This window comes from Sinohyriopsis cumingii, chromosome 3 (genome assembly GCF_028554795.1).
Source record: "Sinohyriopsis cumingii isolate HCF-2022 chromosome 3, ASM2855479v2, whole genome shotgun sequence".
Lineage (NCBI taxonomy): Eukaryota > Metazoa > Mollusca > Bivalvia > Unionida > Unionidae > Sinohyriopsis > Sinohyriopsis cumingii.
Genome location: NC_142963.1, coordinates 79880894 through 79893856, shown reverse-complemented (window position 1 = coordinate 79893856; position 12963 = coordinate 79880894). Strand labels below are relative to the sequence as shown.

Genomic DNA, 12963 nt, shown 5'->3' with positions numbered 1-12963 from the left:
ATCAAAATTCTTTTAGTCATGAGCAACAGATGTGCATCATGAGTTTTTCATGCTATCTGCACTGTCTGAATTGATTTTAGTGGTTTGTACTTCAGCAATCCTACCTGCATTGATGAAAATGTTGAAAAACCACTGTTGCCTAAAATGGATGAACAATTCAAGCCCCTGAAGTATTTAGAACTACCCAACATAGGTGATTAACCTATCAAAAGTCATTTTACCTGCAGCAGTAGACAGACAACTCAGATCCAAGGTAGAGTGAGCTAGCTTTGTGGAATGACAAGAAAAACACCATTGTTGGGAAAGGTCATTTATTATAATGCCTAAAGAGCAATAAATAACATTTTGCACAAATTTTACACTGGTGTGAAGTAAATATCCCTGAATATATCAATATGTAAGATATAAAAATCATGACCTACTCTTTTTTATCAAGACACATAGATAGGGCAGAATATCATGCCACAAACTTGACATAATTACTTGCAAGAAGATGAAGCCCATAATGTGCCCAAGCAGCTGAGGTAATGTATGAAATGTCCAGAAAAGCAAAACATATTTATAAACTAACCTTCTGACTGCATGTACCACAAGATTGAAACAAGTTATACGTATAACATACTACATTAAATAACTGGGCAAAATATTTTCATTGATATACATGCATTGCAAATGGCACCTGGCTACAATTGTGTAGTTTAGTGGTTCTTAACCACTGGGTCACCATGCTGTTTTGAGTGGTTAGCCTAAATCAACCTTAATAATTTGAAATTTCCTACCCATGTGGTTTTAGCAACAGATGGTTGCAAGGTGATGGGTTGCAAAGTTAACACATCAAACCTAATCAGGGTCGCTGTTCAGAAAGGTCAAGACCACTGAGTTCAGTAAACTGAATTGCACTGAGTAATGCACAAATGTGTCCATGCCATGAATTGATCAGGTAATGTAGTTGGTATTGTCACAGAAGTGTAGATGTTGAAATTCATTCAGATAAGGAGCAGAGCTGTGCATACAGAATTTGTCTTCTCAAAGAACTTGCAGCTGAAATGGATTGAAGATGGACTTCCAAACCAGAGATCCCACTCCAAGATTCCAGGACTGCATGGAAAATGAGTGCCATTCTGAAGGAATTGTATCCTCCATAAGAAAAAACAACCAGTCTAAGACTGTTCAGGGATGTTGTACATTCAGTACCAGTTCCTCAGGAAATCTTGTAGGCATGTAATGTAAATGCTGTAAGCATATAAACTGGTGTAAGAATGCAGTAAAAAACAATTTATAAATGTACGCCTTTTACTCATATTTATAAAAAGTCAACATGTAGGAAGAAAAATGGTTGACTGCTTATGACAGTTCAAGTTTACTGATGGTTTTTTTTGAGTAAAGCAAATATGACATCTGCAAACATACTACTAGACTGGCTGCCTAAAACACATACAATATTTGAAATGTAGGTTCATGAATATAATGGGTATATGCCTAAGACCTCCATCTACCCATAGCCTTAATCTGCAGTTCTGAAAACCCAGAGAAGAGTAGCTGTGGCTGTACAAACCTAAAGCTGTGGGAAGTGCATTAAGTTTGAAGATTTAGGTCAATGAATTTTATATCACCTAGGACTACTGTAGTTCCTCCAAGATAGGTTACACTCCGTCAGAACAACATCTTAAATGGATTTAGCCTTAAAGGACACATATATTTAGTTAATTAATTTGCAATTCAAGATATATGTGGCAACTACCAATGCTGTGTTTGAAATTGGGCTTTGTCAATTTCAGTTATATGATCAGTGGCCAGAAGCAGTTGTTTCAAAATGGACATTTTGAACCAAATACCGTTCTTATTGACGACATTTGCATGGTGAATTTATGGTGAATTTATTTTGTTTTAGAAAGATATATGGTTTAGTTATATGACAACATATGATTCTGTGTGTGTTTAACTGTTACCATTGATATTACATTTTGAAATCTTTTTCTTAATCCAGATTCTCTCGCTGAATAATAGTACTGTCCGTGTAATAATAACATAATCCACAGTTAGGTGATGGTGTAATATATACTGAATGAGATTCATTCTTTCAGCTAGCACATCAAAAGATGCGAAATGCAGATACACAATCAAAAATGGACTGTTGCATACCCATAAAAGTATGTGCCTTCTCAACAATTACTAAATAAGGATTTGTTTCAGTACACACAATAGCTATTTTCATAAGTTAAAGCTATTCTTAATTCATCGGCAGTCACTGAGTATTTAACACTTGACACATTTCTCAATGAAACCATGTCCTTACATATATCCACAACAGCCATCTGTCTTAGATTTGTGAGTACTTATAAGCTCTTAAATGGCTATACATTATTCGTAATGTTGGTTTATCAAAGAGACAATATATCAACTCTATGATATTAAATCTGTACATCAAGATATCTGGTGGAATATGGGATTGCTTTGAAGCGGTAAAAGGTGACACCACATAAAAATAATGTCATCCAAGTTTGGCACAACGCATTTGCACGCTCCATGGAAATACCTCTTCTGACTCTTCCAATGCTGGTAAAGGAACTTCAGAAAGAGCAAAATATCCACTGGATGATGTTGAACGGGCACTTGCAAGAAAAGCTCTTCCACTGTGAACAAAAATAAATATTGAGATTTTGATCACTGTTTTTATTGCATCATATATAATTATGGTACTTTATACTTCCATTGAATAATTACATGCCTAAAACACAAAATTAACCTAACTGAATAAATATCTGACTTAAACTTATAACAGTTTACGAAAAGCACTATTTTAATGATAATGACAATTTTGAATCTGGTTTAATGATTGAGCTTTTTTGCAATCTTTTTAAAGAATTTTGTTCACAAAACAGGGTTTTGTTAAACTAAGAATTATTACATTGTGTTTGATTATTTTAATATTGTATACACTATGTCATATATTGTCAATTAACTAAGCTCAAAAATTTGTAGCTTCTTCATACAGGATACTTATTTCATATGCTCTGCCCATAGACATTTCTAGAACAAAATATTATCATTAAAGAAAGTTGTTATAAGTGAGTCTTGTTAATACAACTTGCATTTTACTTGACTTTTCTATCCCTGAATTCATGTCCATGATCTCTGAGTTGTCTGTCTCTGAAATATGCCATCTCCAAAGTGTCCATTCTCCAAAATGGTCATCTCTGAATCATCTATTAACTGTCTGTTCCTAAATAAACACTCCGAATTATGATTCAGTTCATGTCCACTCACCATCGCCTTCATTATCTGAGGAAGCCAAGAATTATTTTCTTCAGTATCAAATTCATTTGATGTGTATGGCAATGGCTTCCTCCTGGATATTGATGCGGGCCACCAGTCAGTTTTCATTCAATGTCTGCTGTATGGGTCAAATACACTCTTCCTGTCAGGGGCCTGGCCTGGATTAGAACACAGATGCCTCTGGAAGTATGCTGGTTTTCTCTAGATCCTACAGCCAAGGGATGATATTTTCAGTTGGCGGTCACCTATGCCTAATCTTTCCCTAAAGCAAACTGGGGCTGTCCTTTTGGCATCTGCAATTTGAAATTTTGAGAAAAGAACAGTTTGAAAGCTCCTCTAGTGGTGGAGAATAATATAAACAAAATAAGAAAAGTGTTAGCAATTAACAGAAGATGGAACAAGTGATACAGTACAATTTGAAAATGTAAATTACTTTGCTTGATTAAATGCTGATAATAGTATCTTGGGAAAGCACACATGAAAATGAAAGCATAGCCATCAGATAAGTGAGACTCTTGGCCTGTAAGGAAAGAGTTTTTAAATCTTTCAAAGATAAATTTCCCTTTCCTCCCTTTCTTGCATTTTCCACTATTTTGTTTGCTCTTGTTGGACAGTAATATGACAGCATAAATTGCAGCTGAGAAAAATGAAAAAATGGAAATTGAACACTCTTGTTCAACAATAAAGTCCAGACTCTAAATATAGCATCAGGTGCTTGCAAGGACAAATTGTGCAAATTGTCAATACTCACCTTCAAAACACAATCCATGCCTGCAGAAGAATGAGTGAAGAATATACATGTACATAAAACAAATTCTTTGCTAAAATTTCTCAAAAAAGCAAAGTTTTATAGCTTTGAAAGACAGAATGAAACCATTGCCGACTAATGAAAGGCATAGTTTCCAGACAAAATAGTCAAGTGACCTATTCTAAGAAATGGTTGACTTGTCAATAATTGCTATGATAGAGAACTAAATGAGTTTCTTGTGCATTTTGGTTCATCAGGGTTAGGGCAGTATCAATCAGCATAATATCTTGGGATGAAAGGCATGGATGATTTTCTCTAGCAGATATCTTCATCCCAAATGGCACTGTATGACATGGTGGGGTCTATAGCAGTACCGCAGATGTGAGATTATCTTTCTGAGACATAGGTATTGATTAATAAGCAAAGAATTTCCAAGACTGTGATGTGATTCTTTGAGGTAATAGACGAGGCTGTAAACACAATTTGAATCATGTTCTTGAAGGTAGATGTGAGAACTCAATATCACATACCTCTAAATCATTCAAATTGATTAGTTATACAATATCATTTTCATTTCAATATAATCAACAGTTAGCAACTTTTTTAAGTTTAATATACCTCCAATGTCATATACAACTTCAACAGTTTCCATGACTTAAGTCTGTGTTATGTTATAAGCGGAACCCTGCATTGCAAATTACCATTATTCTACCATTGTAAAGTTTGAAGATTTTTACAAATTGTTCGAAGTCATTGTGTCTTGGGAAGGAGGTGTTTCATTGGTGAATGTAGAAGTGGGAGTATGTCTTTGCCATCGTAACATCACATAATATAGAATATCATCTAGAAATTTCTTAATCAGCTAAATGTCAAATGAAAATGTATAGAATCATGAAAAAAATTCTGTGAGTGAAAGAGGAAAATTTAAGACTGCTCATGACTGCTGAATACATGCAAATTTTACACAACCATTCAAATGATGCCATCTATCAAATGAGAAGGTTTCATATACAGTCAGTGTTTAAAAAATGTGTGATTTCTTGGTAAAACAGGGTTTGCTTCCTAAGCATGCCTTTGGTTAAACATGGTTCTCTTTACAAACATATCTATCTGAAGCAGATGTATCTATGTTCCATTATTGGATATGTTCTTAGCTGAACGTATATTAATATATTTACAGATATTAAAAATAACAAAAAATAAACTGTAGGTTTAAGTCACAACAAATGGGAGAAAGCAGGTAGTGAGCAGTCACTAAAAAATGCACTGAAGGATACCAAATTACATCTACAAATGAATTTCATTACTGTCAATCAACCATGGTTGGGAAACTCATTTCCAGTAACTAAGGGTTACAAATGTATTAGCATATAATAGTTTTAAAAAAATACAATCATAATAATAATAATGGTATTTCTAATTGACTAGAGTTAAAAATATATCTATAGTAATATCAAGCAATGTTAAAATATCTAGGAGAGAAATTAGATTTAACTCCAATAATTTCCATATATGGCAGAAATATGACTTCACAAAGAGTACTGACAGCTGTCACATAATCTTCAAGGTGAGTGTCATCTGGAAGAAATATTTATTTCAGGTCAACTAATAACTGCATGCATGAAGAGTCCAAAGGTCTCAAAAGGTATGGTCTTTACAAATGCTGTATAAGGTATATCCTTTACTAATGATCGTAAAAGGTATGGTCGTTACAAATATCTTTAAAAGTTATAGCCTTTACTAATGCTTGTAAAAGGTATGGTCTTTACGCTTTATAACATATAGCCATTTCTAATGATTGTAAAAGGTATGGTCTTTACAAATGCTCTATATTACATCTACAAATTAATTTCATTATTGTGAATCAACTATGGTTGGGAAAAGATGTAAAGACAGACCCATGACATGCGTTTTTAACTCCATACTTAAGTAGGTAAAATCTCAAGGAGGTACAATAATGGATTTATCCTTGCTGACAAGGATTAAAAGGAGGAGCTGACGTTACATAAAGGATTCCATAAAAGCATTCCATAAAAGGATTACATAAAAGGATTCCATACCTTCATGTAGAATAGACACCAGTTGTTTTTTGCAGAATATCATCTAGGTAATTGGAAATTGCTAACATGGACGTGACTCAGAAGATTGGCATGATTGTGTCCATAATTCTTGTGAATACCCAGGCACTGATGTTCAGACCAAATGGGAGGGTCCTCATTTGGTATAAGATGTCCATGAATTCAAAATCTCTCTTGTGAAAACTATCTCAGTGTTTCCATTCCAAACAATGGTGCCTGATTGAAAAGGTTGGGAGCTCTATGAATAACTGAAGCATGGTGTTGGTTTTTGGCAGTAAAAAAAAATTCTATTATGTTCCTTCATGATATCATTTTCATTTTAACCCATATTTTAAATTTTCTTTTATATTCACTTTCTTTAGATAACTTTATTTCACCAAAGTGGGCCTCATGGGATAATAGTCAGGGTACTAAGTGAGCTAAGTACTCTATAAATAAAGCATTAGTATTGTGCTAATACTTTTTAAACTCATTTCCAGTAACTAAGGGTTACAAATGTATTAGCATATAATAGTTTTAAAAAAATACAATCATAATAATAATAATGGTATTTCTAATTGACTAGAGTTAATATATATATATATATATATATATATATATATATATATATATATATATATATATATATATATATATATATATATATATATATATATATATATATATATATATATATATATATAGTAATATCAAGCAATGTTAAAATATCTAGGAAAGAAATTAGATTTAACTCCAATAATTTCCACATATGGCAGAAATATGATTTCACAAAGAGTACTGAGAGCTGTCACATGATCTTCAAGGTCAGTATCATCTGGAAGAAATATTTATTTCAGGTCAACTAATAACTGCATGCATGAAGAGTCCAAAGGTCTCAAAAGGTATGGCCTTTACTAATGCTTGTAAAAGGTATGGCCTTTACAAATGCTTTATAACATATAGCCTTTACTAATGCTTGTAAAAGGTATGGTCTTTACAAATGCTGTATAAGGTATAGCCTTTACTAATGATCATAAAAGGTATGGTCTTTACAAATGCTTTATAAGGTATAGCCTTTACTAATGATTGTATATGGTATGGTCTTTACAAATACTTTATAAGGTATAGCCTTTAGTAATGATTATAAAAGGTATGGTCTTTACAAATGCTTTTAAAAAGGTATGGCCTTTACAAATATCTTTAAAAGGTATAGCCTTTACTAATGCTTGTAAAAGGTATGATCTTAACAAATGCTTTATAAGGTATAGCCTTTACTAATGATTGTAAAAGTTATGGTCATTACAAATGCTTTATAACATATAGCCTTTACTAATGATTGTAAAAGGTATGGTCTTTACAAATGCTTTATAACATATAGCCTTTACTAATGATTGTACAAGGTATGGCCTTTATAAATACTTTATAAGGTATAGCCTATACTAATGATTGAAAAAGGTTTGGTCTTTACAAATACTTTATAATGTATAGCCTTTACTAATGACTGTAAAAGGTGTGGTCTTTACAAATGCTTTATAACATATAGCCTTTACTAATGATTGTAAAAGGTATGGTCTTTACAAATGCTTTATAAGGTATAGCCTTTACTAATGATTGTAAATGGAATGGCCTTTACAAATATCTTTAAAAGGTATAGCATTCACTAATGCTTGTAAAAGGTATGGTCTTTACAAATATCTTTAAAAGGTATGGCATTTATAAATATCTTTAAAAGGTATAGCCTTTACAAATACCTTTAGAAGGTACAGCCATTACTAATGCTTGTAAAAGTATGGTCTTTAAAAATATTTTTAAAAGGTGTGGCCTTCATAAATATCTTTAAAAGGTATGGCCTTTACAGTTATGTTTAGAAGTGGGGGAAATGCAAATTAATTTTTTTTTTGATCTACTTACCTTACAAAGCTCATTTTGCATTGTTTTGTTTGGTCCTCGAATGTTTGACAACAAAACTGACCCAAAAAACACGGACGAGAATGATTCAAATGTTTTCGCGAATACACCGATATAACTTTGTCTCACTAATAACTGTAGTAGAAGTCTACATGTACATACAACAAGATACACCTGAATAGATATTACACTTAAATATGTGTATGAACTGACAATTACATAAATACAAACACAAAAAATGATAAATGAAAAGTGTAATGAAAACAGAACAATTCTAGTAACTATGAAGAATATAAAAGTTCTAATGGTACTAAAGGTGTAAATACAGGTAATATCTAATTTTGTATAATACTATAATCTGGGTTTGATACAACTGCATTCATACTTATTTTTGTATTGTCATGCTCACATGGCAGTGCAGTCAAAGACTTGTACATATGATATAATTTATATCAAATTAATTATGAACATAAGACCATGTTCATTCATTCAAAGTTTGAAAATAATTAGAATAGGAAAACTGATGTTATTGAGTTTTAATGCTAAATGGGTGATATGGTTGACAGCATAAACAATTCACCACATGTAAGAAGCACCACAGTACACTTTCCAAGGTAACTTCATGTAAGAGCTATGGCAAATGCAATATAATATAAGAGATGAGAGAGATTGCAGTACAAGTCCCTGGTATGGCTGAAAGCTTAATCAAGATATTAGACTTTAATATGTTTATTGCAAGTCAAATAAATGAAGAGTCTGGTCAAAATTAATGTCTGTTTGTACATGTCAATCTTTTCATAAATGTAATGAAATACACAAATGCAAGCAATGGCCTTGACTTGACATTTAAGGTCAATTAGGTATATTTTTCAAACTCTGGCCTTCATAAAAGTGATGGCCAGAACTGCAATGTTTTCATTCTGAAGCAGCTGCACACTGCAGGTAGTATTCCTGTGAAAAACCCATGCTAATGCCACCCTTTATTCAAGAGGAGTAATAATAACAATATTTCGACATGGCCACAATATTATATTTTGATTTTCATATAAACATCATTTTCAATCAGAACCAACTGCATCCAGGTATTGCTATGGTGTTTAAGTGAAAATGCCATTTCAGTATCAACATCCTTTCAGGTATTGCTATGGTGTTTAAGTGAAAATGCCATTTCAGTATGAACATCCATCATTGCTATAGTGTTTAAGTGAAAATGCAATTTCAGTATGAACATCCATTCAGGAGAAGAAGTCATTTAAAGATTTGTAGGCTGTCCATCAAGGCAGCCATTTTGGGGGTTGGATAAGCATCATATTAGCAAAGGAAGAAGTACACATTTTAGAAATCAGTGCTTTTTTTAGAAATCAGTGCTTTTTTTAGAAATCAGTGCTTTTTTAAATATTAAAAGAAAACTTGGTATAACGATCCATTCAGGAGAAGTAGCTGTTATGAGAAGTTACAAAATGGTCAATGTGATGTCCATTTTGGGAAGTCACATCTGCATCATTTTCATTAGGGACAACTAATGTAGTGTGAAGTATTTTAATGCAAACCCCATGTCAATATAACCATCTTAGAAAGAAAATGAGCAATGACATGAATTCCAAATTGTAAATGAAGGGGAAGTAACTAACTGCAGACTTGTAACAGTACAAGGCTCAGCTATGCTGTACAAGATATAATTCTTATGATCTCAAAAAATGATGCTATGCCTTAAGTATTAGAAATTATGTCACAAGTATGGCAACTGCACTAAGATATTATATTTATTTTAGCAAATTATATTGGAAAGTGAATAAGTTGTCTGTGCCTGTCACTGAAAACAGAGTTGTGTTCCACAAAGGATAATACATTGTATCTGGCTTTACTTTGAATGACTCCTTCATAAATGGATTTCATTATCAATCTCTCTGAAAAAAACAAACACATGAATAAATCATAGATTGTTTAACAGTAACTTTCCAAAGTGATCCCAGTTATTTTGGTGAATTGTTTTATAAGACACAGAATGTAGAATAAGTCTTGCAAATATATTCTGTATAAGCATTAAACCATCCAATGAGATGAAAGATAATTTTGTTTCCTCAGAGCTACATACCTGTCACAAAGGCAGGAAAGTTGTCATTTTCATCAAGGACTGTTATATACAGAGTGGTTGTTGCATTGACTATGGATCCATTGACATTTCTATGTAGATCACTGGCTTGAATCTAAACACAAATTAGGAAACAATAGAATACATTCTAATTTGTACTTTTATTTGTTGAAGCATGTAATAAAAGGGAAGCAGCAATCTCACTGCAAAACCAATTATAATGTATATTTATTTGACTCTTCTATCCTTGAAAACCAAACAAAACACTGATAAAAGTCCTATGGCTGTTGGCAACAACAGCAATGATAAAGCCACCATTATTTAAGTTTGAACCAGATTGTATTCACAACACTGTTTCATTACTAACAGAACTTGGCTTTTTGGCTTTTAATGGTACTTGCCCATTATTTGACTATACGATGTAAAGGAAATGGGAGCAAAGTGCTTTTCTCAAAGACATGCCAAGGCAGTCAATCCTGGCAATCCTGTAAAAGGTACTGAACCCACAACCTTTGAATTATGAATCTAATACCTGACCAACTGATTTAACGAGTCTCCCTTTATAAATAATCATGTACAAACATACATACTAGGCATTCAGTAGAAAACCTGCAGCATGCAGACAGAAGCAACTACTAAGGCATGTATGCACAGTTCTTGGTACAAATAATAAATATTTGCATTAAAACATAACTGAGATGCACAAATGCATGGAGATGTCAAAGGATGGACAAAATAAATAATATACATGACAAAATGAATAATACACATGACAAAATGAATAATATACATGACAAAATGGACAATATACATGACAAAATGAATAATACACATGACAAAATGAATAATATACATGCCAAAATGGATAACATATGTGACAAAATGAAAATAAATATACCGTACATGACAAAATGAATACTATACATGACAAAATGAATATATGACAAAATGAATACTATACATGACAAAATGAATACATGACAAAATGAATAATATACATGACAAAATGAATACATGACAAAATGAATAATATACATGACAAAATGAATACATGACAAAATGAATAATATACATGACAAAATGAATACATAACAAAAATGAATAATATACATTACAATGAGATCCTTAAGATAAGGTATAATAAAATAAAACTGTATACAAACTGTAAGAGAGAAACTTCTTTGATTGCTTGGAGGGTCAAAATCTATTGATTTTTGCAAGTAAATTTGTCCAGTTCTTGAGTCAATGTAAAAGGTATTATCATTATCTCCACCTGCTATCCAGTAGGTGATGGTGTTATACTCAGAACTGTAATCCTTGTCAGTAGCGAGTACACTGAAAATAAAGACATACCAAATTTGTTTAGTTGGGCAAACTTTTGATACTTGTGTGAGATTTGAGAAAAATGACTTTTGAAATGTTCCCAGATACACATACTGTACATGGAAACAATGTAACAATCTAGGACTGCTGTCTTCATGTCTTTCAATGTAATAATAAGTGATTTACAATTACAATTTGAAAATCAAACAAACTATTAACTATGCTTAGCCTTCTTGTGCAATTTCAGTAGATTTAACAATTTTACCATAAATCATATGTTATTACATATGGGTGTGAACAGTATTATTAGTATACTTATTTTATGTAAAATCCTCTTTCACTGGTCTGAGACTCAAGTACTAAAGCTATAGTACCCATTTGAATCATGTACTATACCACTGTTAAGCAATGCTGCCTGGCAAAAACACTAAATTAAACAAGCTATTTCATTGATCAGGATATATGACACAGAACACGGGTTTTTGTGGAAACTATTTTTCTTTTTGGAGTGTCTCTGACCTTGATCTAAATGTTTGGACCTTGACCTAAATATTTGAACTTTTAACTCCAAAATTAATAATGTCTTCCTTATCTCAAATGCTAGGCCATCAACCAATTCCTCCTCTTAGGGTCTGTGACTTTGACCTTTAACATCCAAATGAATGTGTACTCTTTGTCTCAAATACAAACTATCCACAAATGCGGTCATATTTTGTGATAAAGAAGTTTCTTCTCCGAGTCACTGTAACCTTGACCTTTCCCCCCCCCCCATCACCAGTCATCTTTCTTATCTCAGATGAAAGGTATTTGCAATATTTGGTTAGGGTATCTGGTATACAAGTTAAGTTATGGCATGTAGACAATTGCCCTTCTTTAAGGCCCTGGAACCTTGGCCTATGACTTTTTTAAGCCTGAAATAAATGAGTTTTGTTCTTGACCCAAATTACAGCTGTTCATAAGGTTTGGTAATGGTGGAAAACTGGAGTTATTATGTAGAATTGTATAGAGAAAAGACAGACTGATGTGAAGATGGAAGAATGGGCAATATCATAATATGATATGCTATGCCTTATGGAAGGCATATAAAATATATGGCTTTAGTAAAATACCAATATAGTATTATTTTATTATATCAGGCTTACCTTGCAACAATAGATCCTGTCTGAAGAGTTTCATGTATATTCACCTTATATAAGGATGAGCTGAAGACTGGATATTTGTCATTAATATCCTTTGAATAAAAGAAAAAGTAAAGATAAACAGTAAGACCTATATTGAGCACACCTATGTTATCAGCAACCACCTGTCATTTATGACCATGGTTCTCATGCATGGATAAATATTACTATATAAATATATTGTCATGAGCAAAAGCCTGCAGAATGTGACTAGCAACCATGATTTTAGGCAAAATTTGACATGGCTATGAAAAACCACATTGCAAAAACAGATAAACTAAACTGACCTTTATTTAATCCCTTGGAAACATTGCAATATTGGATGGCTTGCTATAAGCAACAATCTACCTGGCTATCTGCTTTTCTACACTATTTATCAGT

General features: G+C 32.5%; 1 protein-coding gene across 1 annotated transcript in view; it reads right to left on the bottom strand.

Moving 5' to 3' along the window:
• Positions 1-302: 302 nt before the first annotated feature.
• The window catches only part of LOC149803178 (protocadherin beta-9-like), a 29276-nt gene continuing 16615 nt past the window's right edge, over positions 303-12963 (bottom strand). Inside the window, exons 7-13 of the mRNA XM_089952793.1 lie at positions 12547-12635; positions 11245-11416; positions 10085-10196; positions 6085-6318; positions 4028-4047; positions 3268-3569; positions 303-2633 (exon numbers count right to left, since the gene is read on the bottom strand). Of these exons, the coding sequence (XP_089808919.1) occupies positions 6239-6318; positions 10085-10196; positions 11245-11416; positions 12547-12635 (453 nt within the window). The 3' untranslated portion in view covers positions 303-2633; positions 3268-3569; positions 4028-4047; positions 6085-6238. The remainder of the gene's footprint in view (positions 2634-3267; positions 3570-4027; positions 4048-6084; positions 6319-10084; positions 10197-11244; positions 11417-12546; positions 12636-12963) is intronic.